Below are 17882 nucleotides of genomic sequence, written 5' to 3'. Positions count from 1 at the left end.
AGATTGAAAACAGATTGGACAAAAAAGAAAAAGCTATATAGCTAAAGTTTACATGCGTAGAATTATAAAACATAACATCACAATTAATATAATTGTATAATTTATTTAATTTGTATCTGCTGTTTTGGTTTCTAAAGGGTATTAAAGGTAAAACCACAGGATATCCCGCCTTTTCTTCAATTCTATTGGCTGGGGGAATCCTCTGCGGACTACTATTGGTTGAACTTACTGCCAATCAGAGCGGGTCTATTTTGCTCTGCCGGTGAGACAGCTGTCACTGCGTCTGCCGAGGTCAAGGGGAAAGAAGCATGGCAGCGTTGTTTAGAGGGTGTCGAAATGCTCTGCTAAAATGGAATAATCTTGTTAGCCCTACTTGTGGTAACGTATCTGTTTATATTTCTGTTTTTCCTCGTTTTTGTTTCGTATGTTCGTGGAGAGAGAATGCTCGCCAGTCATTCTTCCCCAGTAGGTTAGCCCATGCTAGCAGTGTTAGCACACTCAAGTGTTCCAATTTGGACAGTGGTGACCACTGTGGCTCTCATATGCAATAAATGCAACCTTAACTGATAGAATGTTTCAAGCAACAATGCAGCATCCTGAATGTTTATGCAATCTCTATTATTAATGCCTACATTACTGTACCTTAAGCCCCCCCCAAGATTTCATAACATCACTGTTCATATGAAACAGAATTATTTATCAGCAGAAAATAAACAGAAAAGATGAATACACATCCATATATGTAAGCAATTTAATTGTTTTTTTTTCAGTGGTATGAACACGTGTTGTGAAAACATTGTTCTTTTATTTCTTTTGATGATAAACTTGCCTTAGTATAGTTTGGTAGATTTAAGATTGTCTTAGTGTTTGTACTTAATTATAAAGCCTTTGTGTTGTCTGGTTGGTTCACCGCCAGTATTTAGTATTGTTAACCTGCCAGGACCTTGGCTGAGCCAGCACTGTTTAATAGCCTGGACACAGTTTCTGAAAACAGGTTGTAAGTAACTTAGTCTATAACCTTCAGCCAAATATTACACTTTCAGTGTTTTTTTTTTTGTTTTTTTTTTTGCTGACTGTTATGATTCTCATCTCATTCATCATGCAGTGTTTTATAGCACCACTTATTCAGGCAAACAGCCAGTGACACTTATCTTGTAGCTTGTCACACTGAATTGGAAGTTTATTGCAGCCAGCTACTGTACAGAAGGCTCCAATCCCTTTGTTGTTGTTTTTTTCTTCCATTCAGTGTCTGTGCGGTCCATGGCCTCAAAAACACCTGTTGGGTTTATTGGTGTGGGGAACATGGGCAGCCCCATGGCCAAAAATCTGCTGAAAAATGGGTACCCCATCATCGCCACTGATGTGTTTCCCGAGTCCTGCAAGGAGCTGCAAGATTTGGGAGCCCAGGTAACACACAACAGGCCAAAATGCTTTATTAGTCATTCATGGAAATATCTCACCAAGTCATGAATGGTTTGATTTTATATGTGCTCTACAGGTAGTAGACTCCCCAGCAGAAGTAGCTGAGAAAGCAGACCGCATCATCACAATGCTGCCCTCCAGTCCCAACGTCATAGAGGTCTACACGGGCCCCAATGGCATCCTCAAGTACGTTTTAAGCTTTGCTCCTGAGACCCAGATAATTTTGTATGAAGTGATTGCCTTGAGTGAAAAATGTTTTTCTCTATTCTTCTTTGTCACATACACACATGTGGGCATCATTGTTACATGAAAAATAAATTTGCAGTAGTATTAAGTCCTCATGTCCACCACTGAGCCACCAAAACCACCTCAATTTTATGTATCTTGTAGTGTTTTGCATTTGAAACAAGACATAAATGCATTACTGGGTTTCCCAGGAGGTTAAAGCACTTTGCTCACAGTGTTGGAAAAGCTCATTATTTTATTTATTTATTTATTTTTAGGAAGGTAAAGAAGGGAACCCTTTTGATAGACTCCTCTACGATTGACCCTGCTGTCTCAAAGGAGATGGCGGTAGCTGCAGAGAAGATGGGAGCGGTGTTCATGGATGCGCCCGTGTCAGGAGGTAATGCAACATCCGAATGCCACATGTCACAAATAAATAATATAAATATATAAATAATGCTACTTCATTCGAGCATCTAAACGTGGGCAGTGATGGCAAAAATGCCATGCTAACCATAGAAACGGACACAGGATTGAGTCTGACTGCTCAGTACAATATGAACAATATATTTAACATAAATTCCGTACACAAGTTAATTTTACAAATACACTACACTTACAGCTAGACTGTGTGTGTGTTTGTATGTGGCATGTATTTAAGTGTATTATTTGAGGCACGGTGTCTATTAGAGCGGAGGTCAGGAAGTAAAGTGAGAGTAAAGAACCACCAACCTCAGTGATAGTTCTGTGACCCCATTGCCAAGTTCCTGACCTGCCTAACACTCTTTGTAAACTTAACTATGGGACCTTTTGGGTTAATGCTGCAACATTGGTTGTAATTACTGAGCAGACCAGCCAGTAGGTGCCCTCTCCAGGTTTTATTGCTGCATTTGACCAAGGCTTTTTGGAGGCAAGGTTGAGGTTTTTAAGTCCTCATTATGTCGGTGCTGTCTGCTGGTGACGGCTCCTTGACAGAGCACAGGATCACCAGCCACTCTTAATGGGCCGAGCCACGCCGGAGAAGTCCCACGTCCAGCGCTTTTCATGTTGATGGAGCCGTAATGGCGGCAATCCCATGTTAGGGCCTTTCATGTCAGATAAAGAGCCATAAAGGGGAAAGAACCTGCCCTCACATGGAGGGGAGATAAGACACAAGGGAGACACTTCACAGTAAAGATGTCCGTCACCTCATCTCACCGTGGCGCTTTTTTGACTCACACGCTCGCACGCTGAATTTAATTGTGCCGTATGCATTTCAAGCATGCCACATCCTGACTCACCGGTCTTCTCTCTGTGACAATAGTCGACTTTCGCAATACTAAATTAGCACATGACACACTCTGTTGCTCATGCCCCCCCCCCCCCCCCCCCCGTCCCCCGTCCCCCACCACAAACACAGACTAGGCCCACGCTGGCATGTTTACCAGCTGGCGTCTGCTGCAGCGAGTGACTGCAGTCAGCGAGATCAGAGCCTTAAGCCAGATACTCACCTTTAACGCACACACTGTTGACTCCTGCACTCCTCTGTGAAGGTGGTTCCTCTCCTGTCTCCCAAATAAGCCTCTTTTACGAGCCTGAGATGACCAGTCATTGACCTTCTACTTACCTTGATTTCCCAAACATGTACCATGTGGGGTCCAAACATGCTGAGTTGGTATTGAATATATAATAATAAACAGATTAACTGATAATTCAACCAACTTAACCACACCCCAAAGTATTACATGCAAAATGACATTCTGAAGCCACAGAAAATGAACAGAATATGAATTAAGATGGTCTTCTCCGAACAGAAGATGGCACCCTACCCAAATAGGGCACACTGCAGGGGGCACTCAGTGATGGGGAAAAGGTAAGCAACAATAAAGGTTTGGCTCTGTGACAAACTAGCCCTATGGCACACATTGAAAGCTGTCACAACAAGCAAAAGTTAGCACGACTGTGAACAGTACATGGAACGATGCTTTCATTTCTGAGAGTTTCTTTGCATTTGAAGGTTTTTTGTGTATTGTGAAGCGGCGTAGAAAATGGATGGTGACAATGGAGCTATTTTTCTTCAAAATGTTACGGGATAGGCATGTACAGTATAAACTTTAACCCCTTGAATCATCATTTTTCATCTTGCCCGGAAAGTTTTGTGCTTCCAACTTTGTAGAAACAGTATTTAGCAAGAGTTGGAGTTTACCTTTTTAGATGAATGGAAAAAATATTTATAACAAATTTTGTTGGTCTACCCTAGGGTGGTTGTTAATGATGGAGCAATGTCATATTTTTTGCTTACTTTTATTTTCATGCAAGCACAGAGCGGTTCTTCAGGTCTACATACCATGCAGAGTCACTTACATAACTCTTGGGTGTCAGTAAAATGTCCCCGTGCAAAGTGGACCCACAGCAAAACAAACTCTGATGTCACTGGCCCAGGGTGTTGGCACCCAACTGGCAAAAATAGAAGGTCTGGCTAACAAGTGGTAGGGTCGTTAGCAATAATTACCCAGAATGCCTGTGTTTGTGCCGATATGCCCACGGTGGTGTGCCACATTGCTAACGCATGACAGCTTTAAAAAGGCCCTAAAAAAACTTTCATTGTGTTTTTCCCAGCACTGGGAAAGCAAGCTATCACTGCAAATGAAAGCCAGAATAGTCGAGCTGCTTTGGGACCGTATAGGCAGTCGAGGCTAATGCTATGTGTTTGTGAGGTCCTTAAGTCCTCAGCTAACTACCCATTTAGCCTGTGTCTCTACGCTGCCCTAATCATATCCATACCACATCAACAGCTGCCTTGCAGTTGCAGTGTGTCATTTAGCGTCATTTGGAACATCACTGTTGAACATGAATGAGCCCTTTCAAACCAAGGCTGGCCCCGATTGTCTTAAATCTATCTCAAGAATGTTTGCTATTGGTTTTTCAAGTTTCACACTGCAGTTTTATCAGAATAATTGCAGTTGAAATGGAAAAAAAGAGCACACTAAATGCTGGAATATGCTTTCCAGACCAGTGGTTGGTGTTGTCATGTACAGTATAAGGAGGCAACTGGTCACAGGAGAGTCAAGAATGTATCTCTGAATGTTCTGAACTCCTGTTTTTATACCAGTGTGACAATCAAAATCTTGCAACATGACATTGTTACAGAATAATTTTGTTTTAACCCTTTTAATTAGGTATGTCTAATAATGATCGACTTTATAGCAGCATAAAAATGCGATATTGGTTGCTATCAGTATCTGATTTTTTCCCCATCATGAAAACCGATGCTGTACACATGTCATGTTACACATATTGGAAATTGAAAGTTGGACAATAACGGTTATTAGCACAAAAAATTCCAAAATATGACTTCCCTACTAATTGGAGCCACTAATGCTTTCTGTAGTCAGGCCAGTGGTGCAGTGTTACTTTGAACTTGGGTTTGGTACCATATAATCCTCACGTTCAGACCGAAAAACATAGATGGAAGAAATCTGTGTAAAGTATTGTATATCATAGCCAACGATGTCACTTCTGTCATCCCAGCTTTTCCTCGCCACAATTGGAAATGTCACCTTGTTCAAAAACCTACCCCCCCCCCTCTTGAGATGTCTGGTCAGAGGTGATAGAAAGTAACAGGAGATCACTCAGGCCAGCTTAATCCAGTCTGAGAATGGGATTAATGAGAAGATGAGTCTCAGAGCCTGAAGACAGGTTACTGGAGGGTTAGTGATGATTCAGGCTCAATGGGCGGAGAGGGCGTTGATGTTGCAGTCTGTCAATTTGATGGCTAACCAGTACTAGTGAGACAGCAGCCCTAAGACTAGATTAGCATAACAAGCCACCCACTGACGGGTTCTGGTGACACAGAGGGAGAAGCGAGGACGGGGTGGGGGGATAAGGGTGTGGGAGGGGCTGCGAGAAGTATAGTAAAGAGAGCCGGGCTAGCATCGATGGAGGGGGATGCTGATGGGGGGCACCCTAGCCCATGCTCCAGATGGAGGTAGACCCACAGCAGCTGCGGACTGGCTCTTACTTCCCCTATGTCACCTTTTGTGTAAGTTTGTGCATGGCCGTGTGTGTTTGTGTGCACACAGACAAAGAGTCAGCTGGTGTATGAGTTACACAAAACAACTCTGTCCATCAAATGTAACTCAAACGTCAGTCATTTAAAAGGAAATTAGCATTCTGTCCATCTGAAGGACAGTTTCTCTACATGGTGATGATACGACAGTGTGTGTTGTGCCTGCATCCTAACGGTGGACCATTACTAGCTTGCACTTTTTTCCAAATGAGCCTCATCGGGCGAGAGAACCAATTGATTGTGGATCTCTTCTTCCCACTCCATTCTCTTGTCACCTAACATTGACCAGCCTCCCCTCCCCTGCGGAATGGAGCAGTTACCGATGGTGATGATGGTAATGATGGTGATGATGATTAAAGCTGGTGTAGTGGTCAATAAACAAACATTGCAAAGTCAGCCCCTGGTGTATGTTGTTGCCCTAAAATTTAAGTTTTACTTTTTATTTTCTCATGCATGCAGCGTTTGTGTGCAGGATTTGGTTCTCATGGGTGTGCGCTCGTTAAATGGAGCTGATAAAGTGTCTGTTTTTAACACAACAGTGCAGCATTAGCATAGTTGGCAGATAAACTGTTGAAAGAGCTGTTTTTTTATGTGACTGTGCGATTTTGGCCAGCGCGCTCGCTCATACCTTTTCACCAAATTACTCGATATCCGTTATGGTTTTTACAGGGCTGTCTTGGGTTCTTAAATTGTTTGAGAAAAAGATCTGGCCTTGGGTGTAATTATAATGGTGGACCACATGAGGCTATGTTGTTGGCCTCCAAACATCCTAAACCCCCGCTGGTTCTAACTGCAGGCAGTTGACTCCCATCGATGGTCTGCTGCAGAAGAGCCAAACTTAGCTGGAACAACATGGTAGCAAACAGGGCAGCGTTTGTTTACACCAAGTACATTAGGAAACAATGGTGTGTCTTTGTAGCTTTTGTTCCCATTTGGGGAAATGATCGTGTTTGTTGCTGTGCTTAAACTATACAGTGCTGTTTTCCACAGGGTTGCAATCTATCTGTGGCATTGGTTAGTGGGGTTGGTTTACTTGTTTACTGGGCTCTTATTCCTTAGCAGACCAGGCGCCATTTACTGTACACAGTTATAATGTCAAGATATACAGACAGTCCCATTTTAATGTGTCTATGAGCGAGGGCAAACAAAAACCCTGATGGTTTGTAGGTTTTAACATTTTACTCTTATGTTGTGTTTTGACGCACCAACTGATTTGCACTTGTCCATACACGCACACTTAGATGTCGTACAGGCAAGAACGCCGATGTTCCTCACCGCTTCAAAAGGAGCTTTTAGCGTTAGAAAGCTTACAAATCCACCATGGATTGCTCTTTTGTGTAATGAAAGTAGTGCTAATGAATACAGCGTTTACTACAAACAAGCCAAAACCAAAACTTGTTTCTCTGATGTTGCTTCGCCTCTGACGTTCATGCCTCCTGCTGCTCAGCATCTGTCCTAATGATCTTTGATCCAATTCCTGTTAACAAGAAGGAGAGCTTATACTGTGTAGCGTGTGTGCATGTGTGTCGTGGTTGCATGCAGTCTAACTTATATGGGCCACACACAGCCCGGTTTGTGTACAGTCGCCATCTTCAATAGCAATGCTGCAGTATTAAAACCCCGCTGACTCCACTTGGCTGCAGAGGTCAGTTTTGTGCTAGCAACCAACTGTGCAGACAAGCAGCATAAATGGATCATTAACAGTCTGACTCTGACCATACTTAAATGGGGTGCTTTTGTCACCCCCCCAGTCAAGGTCACCTGACTGTATGTAATTGAAGTTACCATGTGGACTTTTATACATGGTACAATGGAACCCGTTTATTTGAACATCCAACCTAAGTCGACCACCTCCGTGCTAGCTTCAGATGACATTGCCATACATGTCGACTGCAAAATTTGAGATCCAAAGGGGTCATGTAGTAATGGCTATTTTCTGTTGACCCACGTATGTCGACATGAGTCAGCCGATGAGAGAAATGTCGACTTAAATGGTTTCCACTGTAGTCAGTGTAGCATTATAATAAAAACTTCCTGTCTTATGGTTATCTTCTTATCCTCCTTCCCTACACACACACACACACATATCTTGTCTCCCCCTAGGGGGCGTTGTGTAGTTGTGCTGTGCTAACGATCCACGACTGTCACTCCCGCTGGGATGGATGAGCCAGCGCACCCAGCACTCAGGAAGCCTCATTAGGATTCCTCTTTAATCCGTCTCTGACAGAACTGGCCCCGGGAACGGGACGTCCCTTTGCACACACATTCACACTGATGCATATGTGCATAATATACTGTACATTGTGGGAGTGTAACATCCTGCATAGGTGTTGCGTCGAGACAACATACACAACACACGTGCATGAAGACCGATGAATCTTAGTGCATGCACATTGAACTGAGTCATTGGTGCTCCGCACACACATTATGGTAATGATGTGTTTGTCTTCCAAGCGCATGGATCTTCCATCATCCCGGTGTCACTACTGCTTATAGAAATCCTCTACATATCATAAGAGCTTATTATGGGTGATTAGTTCATTTGAGGGAGGGAGAGTTGGGAGGTAAGACCAGTAAGATCGTTATGCTCATCTGCCGTCTCCCCCATCTTTTATTTTACCCCTCTTTTCCTTCCTCCCGCTCTTTTAGTGAGCTATATTGATCACTACATCGACTGTGTCTTCAATAATCGGCTCTTTAGTTGTCCACAAACTGTGATCTCTCCGCTAATTAAGCAGCAGTTGTCGCACTGCTGTTTTTAAGTGTCTTTTAGTTGGTTTCTGCATCAAAAAAATAGCTGATAAGCAAAGGGCTTTGCTTTAATACGACCTATATTTGCAACTCCTGTGACTTATTTTGCGCTGAGCTCATCTGGTATTGGATCAACAGTACATTATCAAGTAGCATGGATGGAAGTAAACCCACCACGCTCAAGATCTGCAGACCATATGTGTACATGATTTGCGTGCATGGCGGCCGTATGTTGATAGTGCTGTCCCGAAGGCAGCTGCCACGGCGTGGGTTTCAGCCTTCATTATGTGGCCCTAATGACCTGATGACAGCTCATCACTGACACACACACACACACAGCGACAGTAACAGCGCCAATTAAGCAAGGGGCAGAAATGATAAGGATCCGTATTTATTAGGTTTGTCTTCTCGTCTCTGTCCTGCACTGATAGTGTGATTTCAGCTGTTTTGTCCATGCTAATTCCTGTTTAATTATTAACACCGACATTATTAGGTGTTCAGTGTTAAGAGGCCTTTCATTACAGTTTGACGACACCCAGAAGAGAGTTTCCTTGGTCTCCCCTCCTTTTCAGAAAACTAAAAGTGCAAATGTGAACCTTCGAGCAAGCTGCTCAATATTTTTTTTTGGCTTCTGTTCTTCTGTTTGTGTGTTCACCAGTAATCCATCTGAGCGGTAGGCTGATTGGGCCCATCCCACTGTGAAAAGGAGTTATCTTTGTATTAAAGACCCCTGTATAGGAGGCGAGACGAGGAGAGAGAGGCTGCAGTTGCCTCCCACAACATGGCACGCTCCTTAAACCATCAGGCATGGGGAGGGACGCCTAATTGAACATGATAAAGTATAAAGTTAATTACCCCTCACGCATGTCACCGATACCCCCGAGAGGAGGGGGCAGCCTGAGGCACAGCTGGTGTGTAGTGTGTGTGTGTGTGTGTGTATGTATGTGTGTGTGCTTGAGACGGAAAGAGAAGGGGTGACAGGACAAAAGGCAAGGGCTCCCATGAGGGTTGTGCAGTGGATGATTGCAACAATCGGCTTTTAAAGATGCGTCTGTCCCTCTGGTGCGGCGCTACTTAACACGCCTGTCCTGCCTTGAGATGACACACACACACACACGCACACAAAGTGTAAAGCTGACCTTTACAGACACAGTCAAGTGACTGATATATTAAGCTCTTTCAAGCATGTGTTTTCTACGCATACATACATTTAAAAACAAAACACTAACTTTATTTTTGCAAATCAAACCCTTCATTGAGACATGACTTACTTTAACTTTAAAAAGTTTAAAAGGACTGCTAAAATATAAAGTAGCATAGTACAATAGCACTGACCAAATTGGTCACCTCAGCGAACGTCCGCTGTTGTTTTCAGGTGTCGGGGCTGCCAGCATGGCCAAGCTGACCTTCATGGTGGGTGGAGTGGAGGAGGAGTACAATGCTGCCCAGGAGCTGCTCACCTGCATGGGGGCCAATGTTGTCTACTGTGGACAAGTTGGTACCGGACAGGTAAGTCACACAAAACATTTGCAATAACTTATACTGCACACTATTAAAACCCTTTGTTTCTATGTGTTTCCCGTTGGATCATGCATGCAGCAATGCCACGAAAAAGCGGTCGCAGCATGTCGCTGTTTACAGTATCTAACAAATATTTATTATGTCTAATTATCACAGGACAACATTAAAGAAACAGCACTTTAGTACAATGTAAAGTAGTCACAGATTGCTTTAGCCATCGTGTTGTTTGAGGCAAACAATTTTACATTTTTCAAACGCTGCAGCAATAGGAACAAGCCCTTGGACCCAAGCAGGTGTTTAAGATGACTGATAAGGTTGGATGTGTTTAATCGTGATATTTATTGTTTGCACATTTGGTACAACTCTCAGGCAAATTGTCTTCTTGTGTAACATGTTTGTTTACTAGTGACTTATGCAGGAAAAAAAGGAGCACTTGATTTGTTCATCCTAACCCACCTAAAGCACAGTACAGTGGATACAGTGGATTATTGTCCGATTTAAACATGCACAAATGTGACACGTATTCTCTGTTTATCCACTAAAGGCAGCGAAGATCTGCAACAACATGCTACTGGCTATCGGCATGATTGGAACCGCAGAGACTATGAACCTCGGCATCAGGTAATGGACTGCTGCATATACTAAACAGGAGTATCGATAGTAAAGATTGTTATTGTTAGGAGTGGATCCCAAGTTTAAATCATTTCCTGTAGATATTTAACACCAAATATACACATTCAGGGTTTTTTGTTAAACATCACAGTTAGCCAGTTACACTACATTGCAGCCTGTAAATATACTTTTCTACGTCTACCCAGATTTGGTCATGCGTATGTGTGAGTTTAGTAAATGGAAGTGCAAAGGAGGTCAACATGGCCCCAAGTATCTGCTCGAAGAAGATGGATGAGTGGGAGGAGTCACCGGCTGTGATTTACATCTGCTGATTGAGCGTTCACCAAGACCCTGTCACTGGACACCACCCACTTAAGACCTCATTTTAGGGTGCTGATGATGGGATAGTACGTCAGATAAGATTCAAAATTCATCAAATCCTGTCGCTGAAGAATCTTCATTATTTAGATGTAGGAAATGAAGTGTTCTAAGTGAGTAATCGCTCCAATGGATGAAAGGACATGGGCCTCCGTTCACCACGTTCATATGAGGTGTTTTCATGGCTATAGCGACTTAAACGCCATATTCCACCTGGTTTTCCAGTGCGTGCATGGGCCAAGTTCAGCTGTGCTAGTGCAGGTGATTTATCCATGCTTGAGACAGAAGAGGAAAATTGGTGTGAGCAGTTGCACATAAATCCCTTCGCTGGGCCACTGAAATATGAAGGCATTATGGGAGCAACATGGATTTACACATCACCACACTGCACACACGCTGAAACAAAACCACTATGCACATCTTGGAAAGAAGTTCAGGAAGCACGGGAACAGGAATGATTGTCTTTGGGTTTGATGCAAGTTGATTTTGTTGTGAAGACTGTCCACATTATCTCTGGAGCTTAATTAAAGGGTTTGACATAAGATTTCTCATTCAGAAAAAAAGCCTCACAGGCACTAGGTATGGGGCGATAATTAATTAAGTCATTCATTTTCTACCGCTTATCCTCACGAGGGTCGCAGAGGTGCTGGAGTCTATCCCAGCTGTCTTCAGGCGAGAGGCGGGGTACACCCTGGACTGGTGGCCAGCCAATCACAGGGCACATATAGACAAACAACCATTCACACTCACATTCATACCTATGGACAATTTGGAGTCGCCAATTAACCTAGCATGTTTTTGGAATGTGGGAGGAAACCGGAGTACCCGGAGAAAACCCACGCATGCACAGGGAGAACATGCAAACTCCACACAGAGATGGCCGAAGGTGGAATTGAACCCTGGTCTCCGAGCTGTGAGGTCTGTGCGCTAACCACATGGAACCGCCGTGCCGCCACGATAATTAATTGATTGATTGATTAATTAATTAATTAATCACATGAACTTAATTTTGCCGGCCTTGGTATATTGCCATGTGCATGTTTGTCTGTTTTCCTCGTCTCTCGTCTCCAAGGAAGAGCAACAACATGAACGGAGTGAGCCCTTTTTTCATACAGTCTTTGTCACGGTGGGTGGAGGCGGGTTCAGTACCATGCACACACAGTGCGCAGAAGAGTGCAACATAGTAGAAATGAAATTTGGTAGATTTCAATATATTGTCGTATTTTTTCAAGTAATGTTAAAATCTTGTGTGTCTCTTGTGTATCACGTCTTGTGACACCCATACTTAAAACAGAACCTAGAGACACAAATCTGTAATAATGCAAGGCCCCAGTGTCCCAAACGATGCACACACATTCTGAAATAACATCATGTTATCATGCAGGACTTGGTTAATAAATCCCGGCCTTACCTGTCCACAACCACACACTCACACACACTCACGCACACACTTTTCATGGAGCTAATTTGTCGATCTCAGATGGAGGCTCAGGCCGTCTCCACCAGAGCATGACGCTGTCCGCGTGCAAAGGATGGGCCATGCATGACAATTATGAGCACACACACACACACACAAGCTCCTTTCCATCGCTGTCCCCATTTATGTTACCTCCTTTATTTTATTCTGTGATTTTAATCCCTTTTTTGCCTCATTTGTGCCTGCTGTAATTTTGACATGCAGTCAGTGAAATGGGAGGGGAAATAGTAGAAAGAGTGGCACAACAGTGATTTTTAATGATGTACATGGACATGAAAAAGGGGGATTTGTAGCTCGCCACTGCTACCTTGCACACACAGTGCAGGTCATTTTAAAAAGGTCATGACACCCACAGTCATTTTACTTTAAAAGGAATTAAGTCTTTCTTCTTGAGTCCTTCCTCTCATTGCTGCCCAAATGAATTGATTAGCGCTTATAAATGTGCATGTTGCCTTTATAAATGATACTATTAAAGCTTGTGTGTGTGCTCATTAGCTCTTTAGTGTGATAATAAACAGGAGTCGGGCTCTCTTGTGGCATCACATGAGGATGAGGAGCTAATTGCAGTGAAACAGACATTATCAGTGCTGCAAATGAACCCCACCTGCTAGCTCATAAACACCCCCTCCCTTTTTGCTTCCATCCCGGCACATTTCTTTAATCCACAGCAGCATCGCACAGCAACACGTTAGCGCCGTCGTCGTCGCCTGTGTGACTATGTGTGTCCGTGTCAGTCTTGTTAAAGCGTGACATGTCGCCTTCTCCACGCAAATTACCTCGGGCGAGGAAACACCACCACCACCACCTCGCCGGCAAATAACCGTGGCTGCTTGAGTGGTAATGTGTGTGTCTATGTGTTTGAGATGGGAGCAGGAGGGGAAATTCATTGATTTATCGTTAACGGAGGACAACAGCTCGCCGTCAGCGTCTCTGCTCGCCATAACAAATGATCTGCGCGCTCGGACGCGCTTTATTGTAGCCCAGCCCGTAACCTTTTCAGCTGCTGACCCAGAACACAGGGAGGGGCCGCCATGTATGTGTGCGCATATGGGGGAGATGGCGGACTGGGTGGGGGCGATGTCAAACATATGTCCCCTTGAGTCCTCGGAGATGAGAAAGGCGGAGGAGGAAAAGAGGCAGAGAGGCTGAAACTGAAAAAGCCATCACGAGCGAGACGTCACCGAGGCCACATTTTCAAAACAGACTGTTTATAAAAAGCCAGCGGACACAAAAGCGACACGGAGAGAGAGACATGTAAATGCGACTCCCGCCCTTAATTAGTTGGTAGATGGCTAATAAAAAGCTGCGGTAGTAATGGCAGAATGAGAGCCAGGCAGAGGGAGGGAGGGATGGATGGATGGATGGAGGGAGGCTGTGAGGACCTATGATGGTTTAACAGTCATATTGAGAGCAGAGTGGAGTTACAGGCCTGTAAGTAACACTGGGCTTGATGTGGCTCGCCTTTGCACTGGCCTTTTTAAAGCATACATTCACTACACAAGCAGATTAGACCAAGCGACAGACGCTGTAGTTACACCCTCTCTGCTGTCGTACTTGGCACCGCGTCTCGCTCCGTGCCACCGCCTGTGTCTCCTTCCTCTCCGCTGAAATGTGTCCGCTTGCATGCATAAAAGTAGGCTGCTGTGGCCTAGAGGTAAAAAAAAAAACAACAAAAAAAAAAACAGTGACAGTGAGGTTTATGGCTCCCCTGTGCTGCTTAAACCACTTCACCTCCTTTTCCTCCACTTTTTTTTCATGAAAAAGGGATGATGAAGGATAGACGTGCCGCTAAACATCAATACTGCATTAGCCAGCATTACAAAGCCTTCAGCCATTAACGCTGAGGAATGGTCGCGGCCAGGCACAAGGTTCAATGGGGGTCATCTGTCGCCCTTCATCTTTCTCCATGTTTTACTTGCACCACTTCCCATTTACCTTGCGTCATCCCTTATTCCTTCTGTATCACCATCTATTTGTATTACGTTACTTTGTGGTTCTCAACTGGTGAGACATTCTGGGTGGGTGTAAAATGACATTAAAATACTACGTCGTATACAATAAAAACAATTTTAAACATGCAGTATTTGAATTCCACTCTAGTATTTTGAACATCTCATTCTTCTTCTTCTTTGATCTCAGACTGGGTTTGGATCCCAAGCTACTGGCAAAGATCCTCAACATGTCCTCAGGCCGCTGCTGGTCCAGTGACACGTACAATCCCGTCCCCGGCGTCATGGAGGGAGTCCCCTCAGCCAACAACTACCAGGGAGGCTTTGGTACCACACTTATGGCCAAGGTAAACACGTCATATTTTCATTGTCATTTCAATTTTGACAGTGATAATATGTCTTTTGTCCTGGTTGCTCAGTAAAATATAGCTGAAGTGAAGAAGAACATGATGTATAGTTCACCGTCTTAATTGAAAGAATATTGTGTCCCTGGAACTTCCTACTTCCTATGCACAGTATGACAGTTAAGAATGTTTACAATCACCATCTGTAGTACTAGTACACTGTCCATGCGTGCCCACATGTATGAGCCTGACTGCTTCAATCACACTCACCAGCTGACACATTCAGGGCTTCATATATTTGATGGTCCTTATGGTCGTTGTAGAGCCTGGTCCAAAACCCAGCAGTGGTTCACCTTTCCACCTCACTCTCTTTCTCTCCAACGTGGCGTCGTTATCCAGGATCTCGGTTTGGCCCAAAACACGGCCACCAACACCAAGACGCCCGTCCCTCTCGGTTCCCTCGCCCACCAGATCTTCAGAGTCATGTGCTCCCGCGGCTTCGCGAATAAGGACTTCTCATCCGTCTTTCAGTTCCTGCGCGAGGAGGAAGGACAGTGAGCGGAGGAGGACCCGATTGTTCATGTAACACACACACCGCAAACACACACGGCAGGGCCCCTCGTCCCACAATGCTCAGGAGAGACCGCACTCTTGCCCTGAGGCAGAGCGACAGTCCAATTAGCATCCAACATACGCTCATTGCATTAGTGGAGATTTTCACTTCATGGCAGTCCATGGAAATGCTAAAGCTGGTCTCAGATCAGTTCCTAAAGACAATTCTATTCTGTGGTACACGTCCTCACACTTTATGGTATTTTTGGTGGTAATTCATGTTTAATATAGTTTTTTTTGTGTTTTGCCTGTTTCCTGCATGACATGACAAGCACACAATGACTTTGGTGAAGCATTTAACCTGCTTCGAAGTTTACTCGTTTTTTTTCCAACATTTTTTTTCATATACTTTTTATTGTCCACGCTTCCATTTCCCTTCACTTCTCCACTGTGAATGGACCTATCCTCTTTGTGAAATACTGTGAGATTTAGCTGGTTAGCTTAGCACTGTGTGCACGCTGTGCAACGTTCAGGGAAATTTGACGTTAAACAATCTTACTTGAATTGACCTCTTTTTGCCACTGAAGTATTATTCTGTGACCAGCACTGTTTCAGTTGTTCACTGCGAAATACTGTCAAACTATGCCTACTTCCCGTTTGGTGTTAGTTTTCCCTTGAGGAATAGCTACTTTAGTCCTACCTCCTTTAAAGCAAATGTACATAATATATATTTTATTTTCTCTTGGAAAGACATTGAAGACAGTGATTTTTTTCTTGTAAAAATTATTGTCTGTAGTTTGTATTTGCCCTGTGAAACAGATCCTCACTACCTGGGCCTAAAATGTACATTAAAACATGTTCTCTGTACATTTGGTTTGGTTTTATTACCAATACGTCCAAGTTGTTTTTTTTTCATTCATTCATTCATTTTCTACCGCTTATCCTCACGAGGGTCGCGGGGGTGCTGGAGCCTCTCCCAGTTGTCTTTGGGCAAAAGGCGGGGTACACCCTGGACTGGTGGCCAGCCAATCACATGGCACATATAGACAAACAACCATTCACACTCACATTCAGACCTATGGACAATTTGGAGTGGCTAATTAACCGAGCATGTTTTTGGAATGTGGGAGGAAACCGGAGTACCCGGAGAAAACTCACACATGTACGGGGAGAACATGCACACTCCACACAGAGATGGCCGAGGGTGGGATTGAACTCGGGTCTCCTAGCTGTGAGGTCTGCGCGCTAACCACATGGAACCGCTGTGCAGCCCTGCTTTAGTTTATTTATTTATTTATTTATTTTTTAGGTATATGCTGACTTTTTAACCTTTTCTTCTATTCAATCTAACACGGTGTCGGTGTTTGAACACCAACACTCTCACCAAAAAATCGAATTTTTGACCCAAAATCAGTAAATGTGTGTGGATCACTGTGCTGCTTATGTAATTAGTCCAGTCAGACTGAAACGGTAGCATTATCTCAGTATGATCTCCCCCTAGTTCTGTCCAAAACAGTTGTGGTTTTGTTTTATTGAACTTTCGTTTTTTGCTTCTCCGCGACACTTTATTGTCACAAAAGTAGACAGTGGCTTCTTGATGGTTGTGTCGTGGGCTTCTGACTCACTGTATTCACTTGCCGAGCTCATTCAGGGCGGCGAAACAACTCTTAAATTAGCCTTCTAGAGTCCTTTAACTGGGCAAATAAAACAATATCTTCTCCCCCAGAGATACGCCTCGTGTCTAGCCTGCTGAATTAGGCCGCTGATTCATATTGTTGCTGTTTAAATTTGCCTGTGTTTTATAGCAGAGCTGCTGAGCCGGCAGTTTCCTCATTAAAGGACACATGAAAGCGGACTGTAAAGGAGATGTGGCGAGACTGACTTGAGCGCTGACGTCTGAGGGCACTGGGGGTGTGGGGGGTGCAACCGAGCCTTGGGCCAGTAGGTCTGAGCCAGGGGGGGAGGGACTATATTGTGTCCATAATGGGACTAAGGGCTGAAAAACAACAAATCTGGCTCCAAACAGGAAACCAGAAGACTCTTTTTTTTTTTTTTTTTTTCCCCAGAGTGTTTGCATCTTTGACTTGAAAGTGAATGACCCACCTGGTGATAAACACCTGGGGTGACTTTCTTCATTACTTTCGCATTATTACTGCTGTTGGATCCTCTTTTTGCTGGTTAACATCAGCAGGTTACAGCGGTGGGGGTCATGGTGCGTGGCTGGGGGGGAGAGGGTGGGTGGATCCTTACAGCATTCGTAGTGATTCATTCCAAATGCACCCCAAGTGACATGCTGCTAAATTAGCCGCTGGAAACTCGCGGCTATAATAGCTTGCCCAGCAGCGCATAACAAGCCCTCACTGTAAAGTATTGTGGACTTGATATCTTTGCCACAAAGCCGCCAATACTAATTTGGCCCTCAGCCCTGATGCGTGGCAGCAGCATCATGCACATCCAAACAAGTCTTGTTTTGTAGACAACCTTCCTGAGTCATTGACTCCGCTTAGGTTCATTAGTGAAGATAATTTCACTGGAGGCGGCAAGCCATCGCATAACATGTCACAATGACAGCTAATTATAGCATAAAGTCTGTATTAGTGTAT

General features: G+C 44.1%; 1 protein-coding gene across 1 annotated transcript; it reads left to right on the top strand.

Annotated features, from left to right (window-relative positions):
* Nucleotides 1–228: 228 nt before the first annotated feature.
* Nucleotides 229–16146, top strand: hibadha (3-hydroxyisobutyrate dehydrogenase a). The gene is made up of 8 exons (XM_058047825.2): nt 229–378; nt 1247–1407; nt 1499–1608; nt 1926–2047; nt 9822–9955; nt 10512–10588; nt 14574–14730; nt 15127–16146. Exons 1-8 carry the CDS (start codon nt 309–311, stop codon nt 15283–15285), a joined length of 990 nt encoding a protein of 329 aa, XP_057903808.1. The 5' UTR covers nt 229–308; the 3' UTR covers nt 15286–16146.
* Nucleotides 16147–17882: the final 1736 nt, after the last annotated feature.

Source organism: Doryrhamphus excisus, linkage group LG7 (genome assembly GCF_037039965.1).
Source record: "Doryrhamphus excisus strain RoL-2023G ecotype Guam linkage group LG7, RoL_Dexc_Guam_v1.1, whole genome shotgun sequence".
Lineage (NCBI taxonomy): Eukaryota > Metazoa > Chordata > Actinopteri > Syngnathiformes > Syngnathidae > Doryrhamphus > Doryrhamphus excisus.
Note: the sequence above shows the minus strand (reverse complement) of the source record. Positions and strands in the feature narration are given on the sequence as shown.